Source organism: Peromyscus eremicus, chromosome 1 (assembly GCF_949786415.1).
Source record: "Peromyscus eremicus chromosome 1, PerEre_H2_v1, whole genome shotgun sequence".
Taxonomy (NCBI): domain Eukaryota; kingdom Metazoa; phylum Chordata; class Mammalia; order Rodentia; family Cricetidae; genus Peromyscus; species Peromyscus eremicus.
In genome coordinates this window covers 193,184,677-193,202,289 of record NC_081416.1, presented here as the reverse complement: position 1 = coordinate 193,202,289, position 17,613 = coordinate 193,184,677, and the positions used below count along the sequence as shown (strand labels likewise).

General features: G+C 42.5%; 1 protein-coding gene across 1 annotated transcript; it reads right to left on the bottom strand.

The window, feature by feature from the left end:
• Positions 1-4,861: 4,861 nt before the first annotated feature.
• On the bottom strand, positions 4,862-6,276 carry Fpr1 (formyl peptide receptor 1). Its single transcript, XM_059253709.1, has one exon. The coding sequence runs from the start codon at positions 6,274-6,276 to the stop codon at positions 5,185-5,187; it is 1,092 nt and encodes a 363-aa protein (XP_059109692.1). The 3' UTR covers positions 4,862-5,184.
• Positions 6,277-17,613: the final 11,337 nt, after the last annotated feature.

Genomic DNA, 17,613 nt, shown 5'->3' with positions numbered 1-17,613 from the left:
GATTTTTCCCTAAGAATTGCTAACAGTGTGGACTGATCACTCTTTGGACATATACATTCAAGGTATTTGGAGAACAGCCTCAGGAAAGACTTCCTTCCCCCCAGCCCATCCATTTCTCCCCTTTCAGCACTGGAATCAGATATCTCCCTTAGCCACTTTCAAGGACTAGCAGTAATAACAGTCCACATGCAAGTCTCCTGATTTAAGGTAAATTCCACAAGGAGACACTGCCTAGGTCAGGTGGACCTTAAATAATAGCTTTACACAATTTAGCTCAGACCCTCCTTTCTTACAGTTTACTAACTGTATAGACCCCCTAACATTATCTAACCACTTCTCATAACGTAGACTGAGTACATAGATCCCCTTTTTGATATACTAACCAGTCATTAGCACTCACTTGACCTCCTCTTTTACCACTCCCATTTTGGATTGCAAAAGAAAACCTGGTGGTCACTGCCTGAGGAAAATTCTTACCTGCATTTATGACCCCGTAAGAATTCAAGCCTGGTGACCTTGTTCTGCCAGAAGATTGCTATTGCTTGGGTTTATAACTGGATTCCTGGGAGACTTGGGAGGACCGTAGAGAACTTAGAGGCGGAGAACTGAGAGGGATAAGGAGGGTTTTGAGCAGAGAGAACTTGTGGACGAGATGGAAGATAAGGAAGAGCCAGATGGGGAAGTACTAGCTGGGTAAGAATGAGATGAAAAGGACCTAGATGAGGCAGAATTAAGACTAGAGAATTAAGATAGAATTTAGGGTGAACTGTAAATAAATATAGAGAGAAATCAGGCAAGAAAGGAATGAGGCATGAGAACAGAACTGAAGCTGGGTAGATAGGATTTTATCCTAGAGAAATAAAAGCAAGTGGACTAAAGAGCTTGGTGTGCTAAGATTCTGTTTCCCAAAAATAGTCCTCGCCATTCATAGTTTTCTCTCCTGAGCCCCTGAGAAGTATAATATTAAGGCTGGTCCTTCTAATATTATACTAGAGTCTGGGACTCCGCTCTACTTTCAGCTCTTTTCTGGCCTTCCCAATTCCCTACTCTAGAAATATATATTTCTGACACAGACTATTTCCTCCTGATCTTACTCTGAGGTTTCTCTGGGTTCTGGTCATCTGTGGAGTGTGTCTCAATCTTCAGGGATTTCTGAGCAGAACCGAGGAAAAGAAGGGGGAAGTAGGCTTGGGGCTACTTGAGTAACAGGAAATAGATTTCCTTCTGATTTTCAGATGGGAAAGGATGTGGTTTTACTGCGTCAGTACAACTAGCAGTTGAGACAGAACCACTTGGAACTCAGGTACTGCCCATTTCCCTCAGGCCTAAACTCCCCACACTCCCAATTTCACCCTAACGCTAGCTCCCTTCTCAACTTATTCTTCACCGTGGTGGTTGTTTTGTTATCCTTTGGGTTGGGAACTGAAGGAAAAACCTATTTATTTATAGTTCTTGTGAAAACAGATGTATGTCCTAAATAATTCTCCAGTTTTTTTTTTGTTGTTGTTGTTTTGTTTTTTTGTGGATACCTTTTCAGAGTCCTACTGTTTGATTCAATTCTGATACTGTACTCTAGGTTAGTACAGCCCAGAGATGCTAATTACTCTGGATTAACAGCTCGGTAGCCTCTGGCTAGGGATATAGTTCCTTTAGTAGCCTGCTTCCCAGTAGGCAGAAAGCTCTGGATTCCATCCCCAGTACCATACAAACCAAGTGTGGTGACATGTTTATAATCCTAGCATACAAACAGGATGACCTATTCATGGGCTGGGCGATAAGGCTCGTTGTGTAAAGTGCTTGCTATGGAAGCATGAGGTCCTGACTTCAGATCTCCAGAACCCAATTAAAAGATAAGACAACAGAGCACATCCATGATGTCAGAGCTAGGGATGGCTAAGACAAGCAGAATTCGAGTGCACTGACCATCTGGTAAATTGGAAAGTCTAGGAAGTCTATTGAGTTGGTAATCTTTGGATTCACTGAGAAACTCATTCTCAAAATAAGGCAGAGACAATAGAGGAAAGCACCTGACATTGACCTCTGGTATCAAGATGCACATACAGACTCAGACACAAACACAGACATTTACACACACACACACACACACACAGAGAGAGAGAGAGAGAGAGAGAGAGAGAGAGAGAGAGAGAGAGAAAGAGAAGTCATCCTTTACTTGGAATGCATGAGATCCTATCTCAAAAAAAGGGGGGGGGTGTTTTCACAGAGTTACTTACACATCTGTCTGACTTGGTTGCAAATTAAGGATTTCCTCAGATGTTTTTTCTTTAAAAATTTTATTTTTCCCATTTCTTTATGAGTTCTTTGGATTTCATACAATATATTTTGATCTTATTAATCTCCTCACACAACCCCTCCCAGATCTACTCCCCCTTCCCTTCCCTACTTAGGTTTGTATCCTCTTCTTTCTTTTTTTTTTAAATTTATTTAACTTTATTTTATGTGCATTGGTGTGGAGGTGTCAGATCCCCAGAAACTGGAGTTACAGACAGTTGTGAGCTGGCATGTGGGTGTGGAAAGTGAACCCGAGTCCTCTGGAAGAGCAGCCAGTGCTCTTAACCACTGAGCCATCTCTCCAGCACTCTTTATTTCTTTTAAAAAACCCATCTAATAAAGTTTGTGCCACCCACATACTCTGTGACGGGTGGACTTCCAGTGGAGCAGGGTTGATTTCCCAGAGACGATACCCTTAAAAAAAAAGGCACTCTTTTTTAACATGTTTCCAATTGTTAATAACTCCTCAGCTAGGCATGATATTTCATGCTCACCTCCTTTCCATACCAGGGTTTGGTTTGGCTTGAGCTTGCACAGGCATTGTTCACACTGTCATAACCCCTGTGGATTTGTATGTGCAACTGCGCTGTTGTGCCCAGAAAACACATTTCCTTGTAGCCAGCTGCTACCTCTGGCTCTTACAATCTTTCTGTGCTGTTTCATAATGATCTCTGGGAGGGATTGTGTGTGATGTACATTTTCCATTTAGGGTTGAGCATTCATTAGTCTCTTGTTTTCTACACCTTAACCAACTGTGGACCTCTGTGTTCATTATTATCTCCAGGAAACTGAACCTTCTCTAATGAGAGGTGAGAGATGTACTAATCTATGTATAGAATGACAGTCATTACTAATTGGTTAGCACTATGTCCAGTTAGCAGAATAGCAGTAGAAGGTTCTCCACTAGGGCCTATAACCTCTCTAGTCATAGGCTCTTGGCTCTGATAATGGTGGCAGGTATGGGTTTTGATTTTTGGAGTGGGCCTTAAATCCAACAAGAAAGTGGTTGGTTAATCTCATGATGCTTATGCCAATATTGTCTCAATGGATATGTCTTGCCAGGATGGTTGTTATTGTAGCTCTCAATGTGTTCACAAATGGTTAAGACTGGTGATTCCTTCTCTGGTAGCATGCATAGCAACTCCTAGCACTATATAACTATGCTATAGATCTCTACAGATCTGATAAAACAGCATGTCCCTGGCCTAAAAGCAAACTCATTGATCACTGAAATAGAATTGAGGATCTAGATATAAGTCCACACTCCCACAATAATAGTTGCAGTAGATAGCATCTTCGTCAAATGGTGCTGTCTAACCTTGACAGTTACTCTGTTCAAAATTCAGCTCCAAATGGATCAAGGACTGCAATATCAGACATAGTGCCCTGAATCTGATATAGGAAAAAGCAAGAAATACGCTTGAACTCATTGGCATAGGGAAAGACTTTTTAAATAGGACCTTAAAGAACAGGTGTTAAGATAAACAATTAAAAAATGGGACTCATTGACACTAAAAAAACTTTCATACAGCAAAGAATACCATCACTCAAGTCCAGAAGCAATCTACAGAATAGAAAAAAATCTTTACCAGCTGGATATCTGACAGAGGGTTAGTATCTAAAATATACAAATAACTAAATAATAATAATAATAATAATAATAATGATAATAATGCTAAACATCAAGAAAACAAACAACCCAATTAAAAAACAGGCAATAGAGAAGACACAGATTTTTCAAAGGATGAATTACTAATGGTTGCAAAACATTTAAATAAATGTTAAAAATCCTTAGCCAGTAGGAAACTGCATATTAAAACCATTTTGAGATTTCATTTTACTATAATCAAAGTGGTCAAGATTAAAAGAACCCAAATGACTACAAATCCGGGCATGTGCGCAGGTGTGTGGGGGGGTGGGGGGGTGGGGGATGGGAGGGGAGTGGTGGATGGTGGGTGGCATTTATTGACTGCTGCTGGGAGTAAAACCTGGAGTACCATTCTGTGTTCATTCACTTTGGAGCAGGTAACTCATGCTGTGGGATGGTCTGTATGTCAAATGTGTTGCTGATTGGTCAATAAATAAATCACTGATTGGCCAGTGGCCAGGCAGGAAGTATAAGCGGGACTAACAGAGAGGAGAATTGAGAGAACAGGAAGGCGGAAGGAAGACACTGCCAGCCACCGCCAGGACAAGCAGCATGTGAAGACGCCGGTCAGCCATGAGCCACGTGGCAAGGTATAGATTTATAGAAATGGATTAATTTAAGATGTAAGAACTAGATAGCTAGAAGCCTGAGCCATTAGGCCAACAGTTTAAATAATATAAGTGTCTGTGTGTTTATTTTATAAGTGGGCTGTCGGACTGCCAGGGTTTGGTGGGATCCAGAGAGAAAACTTTAGCAACAAACTCAAATACCAGATACTATACAAACCGGACTAATTTGGCTGTAGCTACACTGAGAGCCGTAAGTGAAAACACTGTCTTATAAAGGCAAACTATATGACAAATATTTCAACACAAGGGATCAGGAAATTGCATAACTCAAAGGATAGGAGTCTTTCCCCTTCCTCCCTCATTTACTAAAGGAAACATACACATATTACTCACAGAAAGACACTTATGACAATTGTGAGTTTTCAGTCTGTGAGGAGATTAGAAGTGGACAGTATTACTAACAGCACTAGCTGTCATTTGTAACTATCTCAGACTAACAAGAAAATGTATGGTCTTTTTGTCTTTTCTCTTTATTGACCAGCTCAGATTCAGGTACAAAAGTCCAAAAAGTCATCTCAAGTTTTTCAATTGAGTACGTAGCTCAAAGGTCAACAGGAAACGTCTATAGCACAGTGGAACTCAAAGGAGATGAAGCTTGAAGTTGGGGCCCTCTCTTCACATTGCCTGTACATTGTCTTCAGAAGGTAAAGAGGAGTTGTTGCCCAAATTGGTGCCTGTGTCACTGGTCTGGGCTGAGTCCTCGGTCAGGGCCCTCTCTAGACTGGTAGGCAGGGAGTGGATTAGTCTTTCTCTGAAGTCCTGGCCCATGAAGACATAGAGCATTGGATTGAGGCAGCTATTGAAGAAGGCCAAGGAACTTGTGACATTCACTGCAATTTGGAGGTTTGGAGCCATACCACTCAAGCGTTCACGGATTCTGATAGTGGATATGAGGGCCACTACCTGAAATGGGCACCAGCAGAGGAAGAAGGCAGCCACGACAAAAGAGAGGACCCGCAGGGGACGGCTGGATTTGATCAGGCCTTGCCTGTGGATTTTAGTGGCTATGAGCCCATAGCAAATGGCAACAATGGACATGGGTGTGCTGAACCCAATGATGAACCTGATGATTCCTCTGATGGTGAACATAGTGATGTCCACCTTCTGCTTCTCCACAGGATCTGTGGTCCAGGGGGAGAAGTCAAAAGTGCAGCCTGTTTTCCCTGGCCCAAGTTTATCAGGGATTGTAGTCACACGAATGATAACTGGCAAGGTAAGTAGGAAAGCGCACATCCAGGGTCCAATGATTACTTTCTTGGCCAGACTCACAGTTCTGTGGTTCTGAGCCCAGACTGGATGCAGGACACAAATACATCGGTCTAGTGCTATGAGGGCGATCAGGAAGACACTTCCAAACAGATTTATGTCTACTATGGTAAATATGAACTTGCACATGAACCAACCAAATGGCCATTGTCCTCCCATGGCCCTGGAGGCGATGAAAAATGGCAAAGTGGAGGTGAAGCAGAAGTCAGCAATGGCCAGGTTCAAGTAAGAGATGGTGGTGACTGTGCGTACCATGCGGAAGCCAGCCACCCAGATCACAAGCCCATTGCCCAGCACTCCAAGGACAAAGGTGACTGCAAGCATCAAATATGAGAAGACATTCAAAGCAATGTAGCCAGCAGATGCTGACTGGGTCCTTGCAGACACATTCATGAAATTCCCTGTAGACATGTTCACGAGGAAAGAGATGTTGGTGTCCATCTTGTTCACTCCTAGAACATCAAGAGACAGGAATTTTATTTATTTATTTTAAATGTTCTTTTCTCCTTGAGACATGGTCTCATTACACATCCTTTTTCTAACCTAGAATTTTCTCTATAGACAAAAGTGGCTGTAATATCACAGAAATCTTCATACCCCTTTCTCTTGAGTGCTGGGTTTAAGGGTGTACACCATCATGCCTGGCTTCATTTTCCCATTTTTTCATGAGTGCATGTTTTCTTTGCATATATGAGTTCATGCCTGTGTGTGAATGCTTCTGCACATAGGTGCAATATGTGAAGCCCTGAGGTTGATGTCAGGCATCATTCTCTACCACTCTTCCATCTTATTCATCCAGACAGGGTATCTCAGTCAAATCCAGCACTCACATCAATAATTAACCTTGTTGGTCAGATTACTCTGGGTATTGGCTCTTTCCACCTTCTGAGACTGGAATTATGGGTGAACCACTGTGCCCAACTGACATTTACATGGGTTTCTGGGGACACAAACTCAGACCTTCACACTTGCACGTAAGCACCTTAACCATTGAGTGGTCTCTTCAGGACCTGTTTTTGAAAATACCAAAAAAAAAGACGGTTTTCCTTGCTTTTATTGCTGTGCTTAATCTATTCCTTCCCCCTAGTCTCTCACACCCAAGCCAGAGCAAGCTCCCCATTGCCTGACATGCTCACCCATGTTGTCAACCTCTTATCAGGTAGGGGAAGGTTGTGCCTCTGTTTCCACAATTGCTAATATGCACTCTGCCCACAAAGCAACTCCTTAGCTGATGTAGATCCTTAACTGACAAGAGGAAAAATACAAAACCCTAAACTGGGCAAACAGTATGTAAATAAAACTTGTGTTCAACATTTCAGTACAAGAACAAGTGAATAGGATGGGTCAATACTCCAGCAGGCAGACCTCACTGGATTGTTAAAAAGAGAAGGAAAGGACATGGTGGCAGAGGGGTGTGTGCTGGGTGATGTTATGGAGGCAAGAGTGTGAGGATGATTGTATATGCAGCTGTTGAAAATTAAATAAAAGTTATGGTTAAAAACTTGTGTTCAAACAAAAGCTGTGCGCAAATTTTATAGCAGCATTTCTCACTATAGCTAGAATATAAAGACGACCTATCCTAGTTCATTTTCCAACAGCAATTTGGGAAGACAAGGGTTTACTGAAGTTAATATTTTATACTCCATAATGAAGGGAAGTCGAGGTAGGAACCTGGAGGCAGGAGCTGAAGCAGAAGCCATGGAAGAGTGCTGAGCTTTGGCTAGATCTTGTTGGCTGCTCAGCATGCTTTCTTTTACAACACAGGACCACCTGCCCAAGGGTGGCATCACACACAGTAAGCTGAGCCCTCCTACATCAATTTTTTAAGGTTTGTTTATTTATTATGTGTAAGTGTTCTGCTTGCATGTATGCCTGTATGCCAGAAGAGGACATCAGACCTCATTATAGATGGTTGTAAGCCACCATGTGGATGCTGGAAATTGAACTCAGGACCTCTGGAAGAGCAGCCAGTGCTCTTAACCTCTGAGCCATCTCTCCAGCCCTCCTACATCAATTGTTAATCAAGAAAATGCCATACAGACTGGTCTCCAGGCCAATCTGATGAGGCAATTTCTCAGTAGGAAGAGGGGTACTATGACAAGAGGGTGGCTAAGTATGAGGCCTGTATTCCAGAGGATATACAATGAGACTCTCTCAAAAATGAGAGGCAATTTCTCAGTAGGAAGAGGGGTACTATGACAAGAGGGTGGCTAAGTATGAGGCCTGTATTCCAGAGGATATACAATGAGACTCTCTCAAAAATCAAAACAAAATAGTGAAGAACTAGTACATGGTATGACAGGTACACTTTAAAGCTATAGCACAAAAGAATCCAGACCCAAAATGTCATATGATGCATTATCCAATATAACAAATATCCAAAGTAGGTAAGTTTACAGGAAACAGCGTGTTTGTGGATATAGAGGCCTGATGGAGGAAGAGAGAAGAAGGAAGAGGGAAGAAGAGAGAAGAAGCTCAAAGGGTATGGAATTTGTTTTCTTTTGAGTGATGCAATAATTCTAGAATTAGATAGGGGTATGGTTGCAAAACATTTTAAATGCACTTAATGACATTTAATTTTCGAGTGGTAAAATGTAAGCTGGGTGTGGTAGGGGCGTAACCTTGTCACCTCAGCCCTTGGGAGACAGGAGCAGAAAGATCTTGACTCTGTGGTTGGCATGGGCTCCATAGTAAGTTTAAGACCAGGCTGAAAGGCATGGTAAGACCTTATCTTGGGAAACAAACAAGGGACTGAGGAATTTGCTCAGTCAGTAAAGTACTTGCCACAGAAACACAAGGACTTAAGTTTGGATGCCCAGCCTACATACAGAGCTGGTAAGGTGGCATGTGCCTATATAAAAATCTCAGTGCTGGAGAAGCAGAAAGAGGAGGCTCCTTAGGGCAACCAGTCAAACTAAGTGTGTGACCCCCAGGTCCAGTGAGAGACCTTGTCTCAAAAACTAAGGTTGGTGGCCTTTTCCTGCAAGCAACAACACCAACAAGAAAAAAGTATCAGGTAGACTTTTTATTAAGTGTATTTTACCACAACAACAACAAAAAAATATGGTGTGTGGACATTAGGGAATTGGTAGAAGACAGCTTCAGCGGCCCAGAGTCAGTCATGAACCTATCACTCTGCATAAGCACTTCATTACACACCTACCTCCTTCTTTCCTATAGGCTCAGTACAGGCCCCTCTTTTCTGCTCAGGGAGGACGTTTACGTGAGTAATGGCTTCAGGTGATATCTCTGAAATTGTCTTTTACATTATTTCTTTTACATTTGATATTATAGTATAATTCATCATTCCTCCCTTCCCTTTCCTCCCTCCAAACCATCTGTCCCATATGCTCCCCCACCCCCTCCCTGCCCCTTTCAAATGCATAGTCTCTTTTTCATTAATTATTGTTACAAACACACACACACACACACACACACACACACACACACACACACACACAGTCCTAAATACAACCCGCTTAGTCCATATGTTGTGACTTGTTTATATGTCAAGGCAAACGATTTAGTATTGAATAACCAATTGAAATTATCTTTTAAAAATCAAAGTTTAAATTATATATAATCATGTGTATATGTGTGTATTCCACTGAGCTGTCTCTCCAGCCTCTTCTTTGAGATTATCTTAGTGGAAGGAAAAAATGTTCTCTGGTTGTGAGATCTCCTCAAGATGCATGAGGGTGGGGAAGGGCAAGAGAGAAATGAGGTTCCAATATGTGATGGGTATGAGATTTCATTGGATTAAGTATGCAAAGTATTGCTTATGTCAAAAATGGCTTTCCCTAATATTAACTATAGACTTCCTTAAATGGAGGAGAGAGGCAAATGAGTTAATAACCTTGAATGTGAATAAGTGATTGACAAGTAGCATGTACTGAATAACGACAGGTGTGTGTGCGTGTGTGTGTGTGTGTGTGTGCGCGCGCGCGCGCGCGCGCATGTGAACAGAACTCAGAGGTCAGTGTTGGATGTCTTCCTTGATTACTTTTTACCTAGTGGTTTTGAGACAAATCTCTCAGTAAACTTAGAGGTACACTGGTTGGCCATGAACTCCAGATATCTGCCCCTCTCTTCTCCCCCTCCCAGTGCTGAAGGTGAGGACCCACACTACTGCACCTGGCTTTTGTGTGGGTGCTGGTGATCTGAATACAGGTCCTCATTGGCCTAACTGACTGAGCCATCTCTTCAGGCAGAAGTTTTACTCTTTTTATCATTGACACTTGTGAAAATGAGGAACCATACCTGAAACATTAAATCAACTTCTTATAGTCACTCAGTTTCTTAGTCTGAAATTTCAGCAAAGGTCTTTTTCTGACCCTGCTCTGCCACACTACCTTCATTAGAAGTGGGGCTGACTCACACAGTATCAACTCCAATATGAGATGGGAAAGAGCAACAGTGACCATCACATTTGAAAGTCTGTGAGGGAAGCAGCTTGTAATGCCTCATTAAAAACGTTTACAGTCCTTGATGTAATTGTTGAACAAATAGTGGATTAAAATTAATTCCTTCCTATCACTTCCCTTCCCCTCTCTCCTCCATTTTCGCTCTTCCTTCCCTTCCTCCTGTTCCACATAAGTTCTTTTGTATCCCTGATTGACGTGGAACTTTCTGTGCAGAACAGGCTGGCCTTGAATTTATAACAGTTCTCCTACTTCTGCTTCCCAAGTGGTGGGATTACGCCGATGTGTGCTGTTGAGCCCAGATAGCTGTGATTTTCCATCTATTCTCCTCCTCTGTTTTGTTTTTACCTTTATTTTTTTTTTTTAAATTTTACGTGCCAATCATAGTTCCCCTCCCTCCCTTTCTCCCTATCCCTCCCCACACCTCTCCCCCACCCCACCCCCATCCACTCCTAAGAGAGGGTAAGGCCTCTTCCATGGGGAGTCAACAAAGCCTGGCTTATCAAGTTGAGGCAGGACCAAGGCCCTTCCCCCTGTATCAAGGCTGAGCAAGGGATCCCTCCACAGAGATTTGGCTCAAAAAGCCAGTTCATGCACCTGGGATAAATCCTAGTCCCACTGCCAGGGGCCCTACAAACTGCCCAAGCCACACAACTGTCATCCACATTCAGATGGCCTAGTTCAGTCCCATGCAGGTTCTCCTGCTGTCAGTACAGAGTCTGTGAGCTTCCAATAGCTCGGGTCAGTTGTCTCTGTGGGTTTCTCCATTATGATCTTGACCCCCCTTGCTCATATAATCCCTGCTCCCTCTCTTCCACTGGATCCCAGGGCTTGGCCATGGATCTCTTCATCTGCTTCCATCAGTTACTGGATGAAGGTTCCATGATGACAATTAGGGTAGTCACCAATCTGATGACAGGAGAAGACTTTTGAGATAAAGTCTCATGAATCCCAAACTTGCCAAGGATAGACTTAAACTTCTGGTCCTCCTTCCTCCACTTCCCAAATTCTGGAATTTCACGTATCCACAACACTCAGTTTACATTATGCTGGGTTTTGAATCCAGGGCTTGTATGCTAGACACACACCCTTCCTGCTGAGCTATAACCGTAGCCCTGTGATTCTCTTTATTTCTTTAAAGCTCCCACAGGACAGCCTAAAATCAGACATGTAGCTCACATTTTATTGAATCTCAATGCTTTATAGTTTCAGAAATGTTGGGGGAATTCCTGCAGAGTTGCAGCTGGTTTGATTCTGGGAGTGTTAACACCTAGTCTTAATCTGCCTTTTGTGATTGCTACCTTTTGTTTTCTGGTACCTTCTATGTGAATCTTGTCTGAGAGTTTTCTAGAAGTGCATAGCCAATGCACACTTGCTTGAGGGACAACCTCGAAAACCGCAGGTATTCCTTAACTGAGAATTTGCATTTGGCATTGTCTCTTTGGGAAGCTTAGATAAGAGGTTTTAAGATACAGAAATTAACTTGCTAAAGATGTAAACTGGAGAACAATAGAAAAGCCCTTTGCTAAACTGCAGGAGTCAGTCCTGAGAGGCTGGTCCCCTGCAGCTGGAAAGGCTAATTTCATCCTTAAGGTGCCTCTGTGTAACGATTGCACAGACCCTCCTGAACCCATACCTAATATACAACAGAGAAACAATTTGAAACTGTCTTCTCCTTCCCTGCATTCCCCCAACTACCAACCACCAAGCTATTCTGAGGGCTGTTTGTTCTCAAGAATCATTGAGGCAATGATTAAAAGGTTTACAAAACAAACAAGGAAGATTTTGCAGTGACAGGTCAGAACATGCAAGACTAGGAGAACAATGAGATAAGGCCCCACCTGTGGTTGGAGGAAGAAGAACGTGGTCTGGATTGAATAGGAATGTTGTTAGCCACCTTTGGGAAAGGCCTTTAAACCTGCCAATCACTGTACCACATCACCAGCTTCTTCAGACCCTGATAAAGTTGAACTTGACTAAATGGGAAAACAACCAAAACTAGCAGTTCCAGAGGAGGTAAAGGTGAATTTTGCAACAGAATCCATGAAGCATGTGAGCCTGTCTGCTTGCAGGCTCATCTCTGCCCTCAACCTTGCCCTTTTCCTTGCATTTCTTATGACTTATAAGAACAATTTTCTTCCTTCTTTTTTTTCTTTTGTTTAAAGCTTTGAGCCCTTTCTCCACCCACCCAACCACAGCCCATGACTTTCTTCATGCTTCACACAGCCACTGCCCTCCACACTCCTGAGGCACTTTCTCTGGCCTCACATCTATGACCAGAAGACAAGTATCCCAGCTTAAGACTTTCCCTCTTCTCATCCCTCAAATCCTTCACAACCTACTTTTTCCAGGAGTGCTATCCCTCACTAGTGCACATTCAACACTTTTTCTTGATTCCTCCCAATGAATGAGCATATCAATATGCTTCAGAACACTGAGCATACAAGTTATTATCCAGTTTTGTACCACCCTTTAGTTCTCAACTAAAAAGCCTTTGACTTTCTTTTGCAGCAAAACATCCTGAATGACATGTATTGCTGTATTCACCTCTTTATGTTATATTTCTCCACAATTGAGCTTATTCTCTTCCTTCCTTCCTTCCTTCCTTCCTTCCTTTCTTTCTTTCTTTCTTTCTTTCTTTCTTTCTTTCTTTCTTTCTTTCTTTCTTTCTTCCTTTCATCTTTTAAAACAGATTCTCATGTAGTTCAGGCTGACATTGAACTTACTATAAGTAGCCCAGGATAACTTTAGACTTCTGCTTCTCTTGCTTCTACATCTCCAATGTTGAGATTGCAGGAATGGGCCACTGTGTCTGGTTTATGTAATATTAGTACCCAGGCTTTGTGCTTGCTAGGAAAGCACACTTCCTACCAAACTGCATATTCAGCCCTCTATTACTCAGGTCAATCTGCTGAATGCAACCTCACCAAGTTATGCAGACCCCCAGGCAAAGTTTTCTCACCTGCACTTTCCAACAGCTGTGGGTCTTCTTCCAGACAGCTCTAAGTCTGATCTCCTGGAGAGAGCTGGCTGTCTCTAATGGTCTCAATGGAAAATATACAAAGGGACAGGGGAGGGGTAATAGAGCATAGATGAATTAGGAAACAGGAAACCAGGACTTCCTGTGACTTGCATTGACCCTGAGATTATACCAAATCATATTTTTTCTTAATAGCATTTGGTGATTGGACTGGATCCTTATAGAAACTCAAGAGCTGAACCCAGCACTTGGGAGGCAGAGGCAGGTGAATCTCTGTGAGTTTGAGGCCAGCCTGGTCTACAGAGCGAGTTCCAGGACAGACTCCAAAGCTACACAGAGAAACACTGTCTCAAAAAATCAAAAAAACAAACAACAACAACAATAACAACAACAACCCCCCCCCAAAACAAGCAAACAAAAAAACGCCTACCAAAACAACAAAAAACAAAACTAAAAAACCCCCTCAAGAGCCTGAAAAGTTTTCTCTGCTTCATCGTTGGTGGGATATATATGTAGGTCCAAGAGATGAGGGAATCTGGGTGTTCAGGAACCTTGTCAGCATAAAGAAAGGGGAGGAGGCTGTGGTAAGGAGAACCTATGGGAAGCAGTGAAATGCAGAGATGGAAGGAGAGAAATAGAAACCAGAGACCCAGAGAAAGGAAGATAAATGTGAATAATTCAGACAGTCAGAAACGATCAAACATTCTACACTTAGCCACAATCGCCAAGATCAACTGCATAATAGCCTACACTTCTGCCAACTCACCTTTGTGGTCATTCATAACAGGCACCTTTTAGAAAGTTTCCAAGGAAGGAAGTTGACTTTTCCTGGAAGGGCATCAAAAGATGTCTATTCACCCCAGACCGGATACCAGGACAAAGAAAAGCAATGAACACGCCAAGTCCAATTTGACAAACCAGTGAGCTCATTGGGGATACTTACAGAAGTATACGTGCGTGAGGGTTTGCTTACAGGAACCAGGCTGACTCAGAGGCTGTCGCATCACCAAAAAGCCCACCTCAGCCTGCGTGACAGTGAAGAAAGTAGCAAACCTGGAGCTCTCTGCAGAACTTGCAGCAGCTCATCAGATTGGAGAATCTCTCACAAGTAGGCTGGTTAGTCTGAGAACCTCCTCCAGGCAGCTTTGCCTCCTCTCTTCTCCTAAGCATTTGCTTACTGCTTTCTTAACCTTGTAGAGGGCCCTATTTATTGTGTAAGTTTCTGTTTTCCCTGACACGTGTTGTTCCTAGGGGAAAATGTTTCAAGTTTTAACTTCCCAGAATCTTAAGGATCCTCTCTCCATGATGGAATGTCTCAGTAGGAAAAATATTGCTCCACAATATGATGGAGCATGCAAGTGAAGTTATACAAACTCACAAGGAACTGAGTGGTAAAGAACATTATTTTACATAGTGAAGGTCCCAGATCCCAAGAGAAAACAAGAAAGGGATAGGTAGAGAGTAACTGCTGACAGAGTGTGAGGTCATTTGAAGTCTGATTGCACTGCTCAAAGATGGTTTGATGGGAATCCCCCACCTACTCCTCCACAGCTCACCACACCTCTTACTGAAGCACAGGATGGCTTTTTCTTTGCTGTCTAATGGCCTATGATTACCACACAGCACCTATGGAAATGCAGAGGCATGTGAGTATAGGGTAGAGTTTAGACAGGGAAGTAAAGCAGGAAAGTCCCAGGGTGAACTTCTGCTTTGTATGGGCCTCATTTGCACAATCTAGGCAAATCCAAAGGAAATGGCACTGGGCTGTGCTGGGGTGGAGGAATTCCTGCTTGAGATGCCAAATTATTCTGTCAGAAAATAGAGTGCAGGCAACTCCCTTTGGGAATTGTGAAGATTCTCAGTTAGAACCTGGGCTGGCTTGGTCACTAGTTGGGGGACCAGACAAGTCACTTAACCAGCGCTGAGCATTTTTTTTTATCAATGGTGAAAAAGTTAATATTTAATACCTGGTAGTCTTCAGGGTCCCTGTTCTGCTTTCTACATGAGTACACAGATAATTGCCAACAGTACATCATTTAAGAACACAACAATTGGTTTTCACATCACTTTGCAGACCATATTTTCTTCTTTTGTTGTTCTTCAGACAGAAAAAACCCCACAAATAACTAATAAGAAAACTATTCCTGGCTTGCAGGCTGTACTAAAACTGTTGTTGGTTGGACTGGAGAAGAGGGCTAAATTGTTAAGAGCACTTGATGCTCTGACAGACCACCACAACAACCAAACAGGTGGTGGCTGGATGTGACTGTGATTTAGGAGGCTCAGTTACTTTACCTGTGAATTGAGAATCATAATAGTTACAAAAATAATTTTTATTTGAGTAGAATAGACAAGATAACTGATATAGAGCACGTACCACAGATTCCAGTGTAATAAATATTATCTACATCTTAGTTGGAAAACATTCTTGTCTCCTGACAGGCTGTCTGTGTGGATGTTTGCATCCACACCTCCCTCCACTCACTGTCTGCAGCTCAGACCTTGCTTTTGAACTGCACACACATTTTAGGATTACTTGTCCCTTCAGGCCCACCTCTAGAATTTTCTCTAATCAGCTTTTCACTTAATCCTGTCATAAACTGGGGTCTCCTTCAATCTCAAGTTAAATTCCGAATTCCCATTCCATTCAGAATGTGGCTGTTCGGAGTTCGGGCATTTAAAGGACTAATTAAAACTAAATGAGATCATAAGGGTGGGACCCTAATCCAATATAAATGGTGACCTTTTGAGAGGAGAGAAACACCAGGGCTGGGTAAGTTTACAGAGATTTATACGAAAGGACACAGAGTAGAGAAGATGGCCATCTGCAAGCTGAAGAGAAGCCCTGGGACCATCATCACAATCTGGACCACCAGCATCCATAACTGTGACAAAATCAGTTGCTATGCTTTAAGATACCCAGTGAGTGGTGCTTTGTATTGCCAGCCTTAGAAAAAAACAACTTATTCTGCTTTAGTTCAGGGATTCCTATCTCTGTGATGACCTCAAATCTACTCAGTTCCCACAGTGTATTAAAGAACTGAATTGTTAGGCCATCCAGTTAGTGTTCACAGAAAACTAGAGAATTTCTTCGTGTGGAAAGAAACCCATACATGTGCTGTTAGAACTCTGGTAATAAACAGAGAGGCAAGATTCTGTTTGGTTATCATCTCAGACTTCATGTGTGTATGTGCCTGCACCCACAGAGGCAAGAGGAGATGTCTAGTCTCCCTGGATCTGGAGTTGTATGCAGTTGTGAGCTGTTTAATTTGGGCACTGAGAAATGAAGTTGGGTACCCTGGAAGAGCAACAAATGCTCTTAGCCACTGAAGCATTTATTCAGCTACTCATCTTTGTGTTTTAAAAGCAGATTTATTTACTTATTTTTAAATGCATGAGTGTTTTGCACAAATGTATAACTTCACATAGTGTTTGTGTCTGGTACCTACAGAGGCCAGAAGAGGACATTGTATCCCGTAGACTTGGAGTGACAGATGGTGTGAGTCACCATGTAGATGATAGAAATCCAACTTGCGTCCTCTTTAAGAGCATTCAGTCCTCTGAATTTCAGAGCCATCAATCAAATCCCCCCCCTTTTTTTAAAAGAGGGCCTGGAGGGATGTTTCAATGGTTAAGAACAAATACAGCTCCTGTAGAGGAACGGACTTTGGTTACCAAAGCTCATGTCAGGCTGTTCACAACTGTCTCTAACTTCAGATCAGGGGAGCCAAAGAACTAGAACTCTGAATGTTCACAGATGCCTGAAACCGGAGGTTGACAGCACTGACCTCATGTGTTTCACAGATCAATGGTGGAGAACATTTATGCTTCTATGTTTCTAAGAACTCCACTTTGGCTAGAGAGATGACTTAGCAGTTAGAGTACTGGCTGTTCTTCTAGAAGACCCAGGTTAAGTTCCCAGAACCCACATGATGGCTCAAAACTGCCTCTAATTCCAGTTCCAAGGGATCCAGTGCTCTCTCTGGCCTCTGAGGACATCAGGCCTGTGTGTGATGGATGCATTAACATACATACAGGCAAAACCTCCACATACATAAATTAGAGTAAAACAAAATGACTCCAATGCGTCACATTTGCATATCTTCTGGAAATCTTAAGAAACCCTAGATTTCTGCCATCAGATTGGTTCCAGCTTTCTTGTTCCTCTCTGTGTTTTCTTAAGTCTCTGATGAGAGCCAAGTGCATCACTTACACCACAGAAGCACAGGAGTCAGCTATAAGAAGGGGACCTCAGCTAGTGGTAAGTTGTACTCCACCAACTGAAAACTTCCTTTTTGAATGCCTGTTATATGGATAGACACTTTCTAAAATTCTGTGCAGAGATGTGCAGTATCACATTTACTTTCAATAGATGAC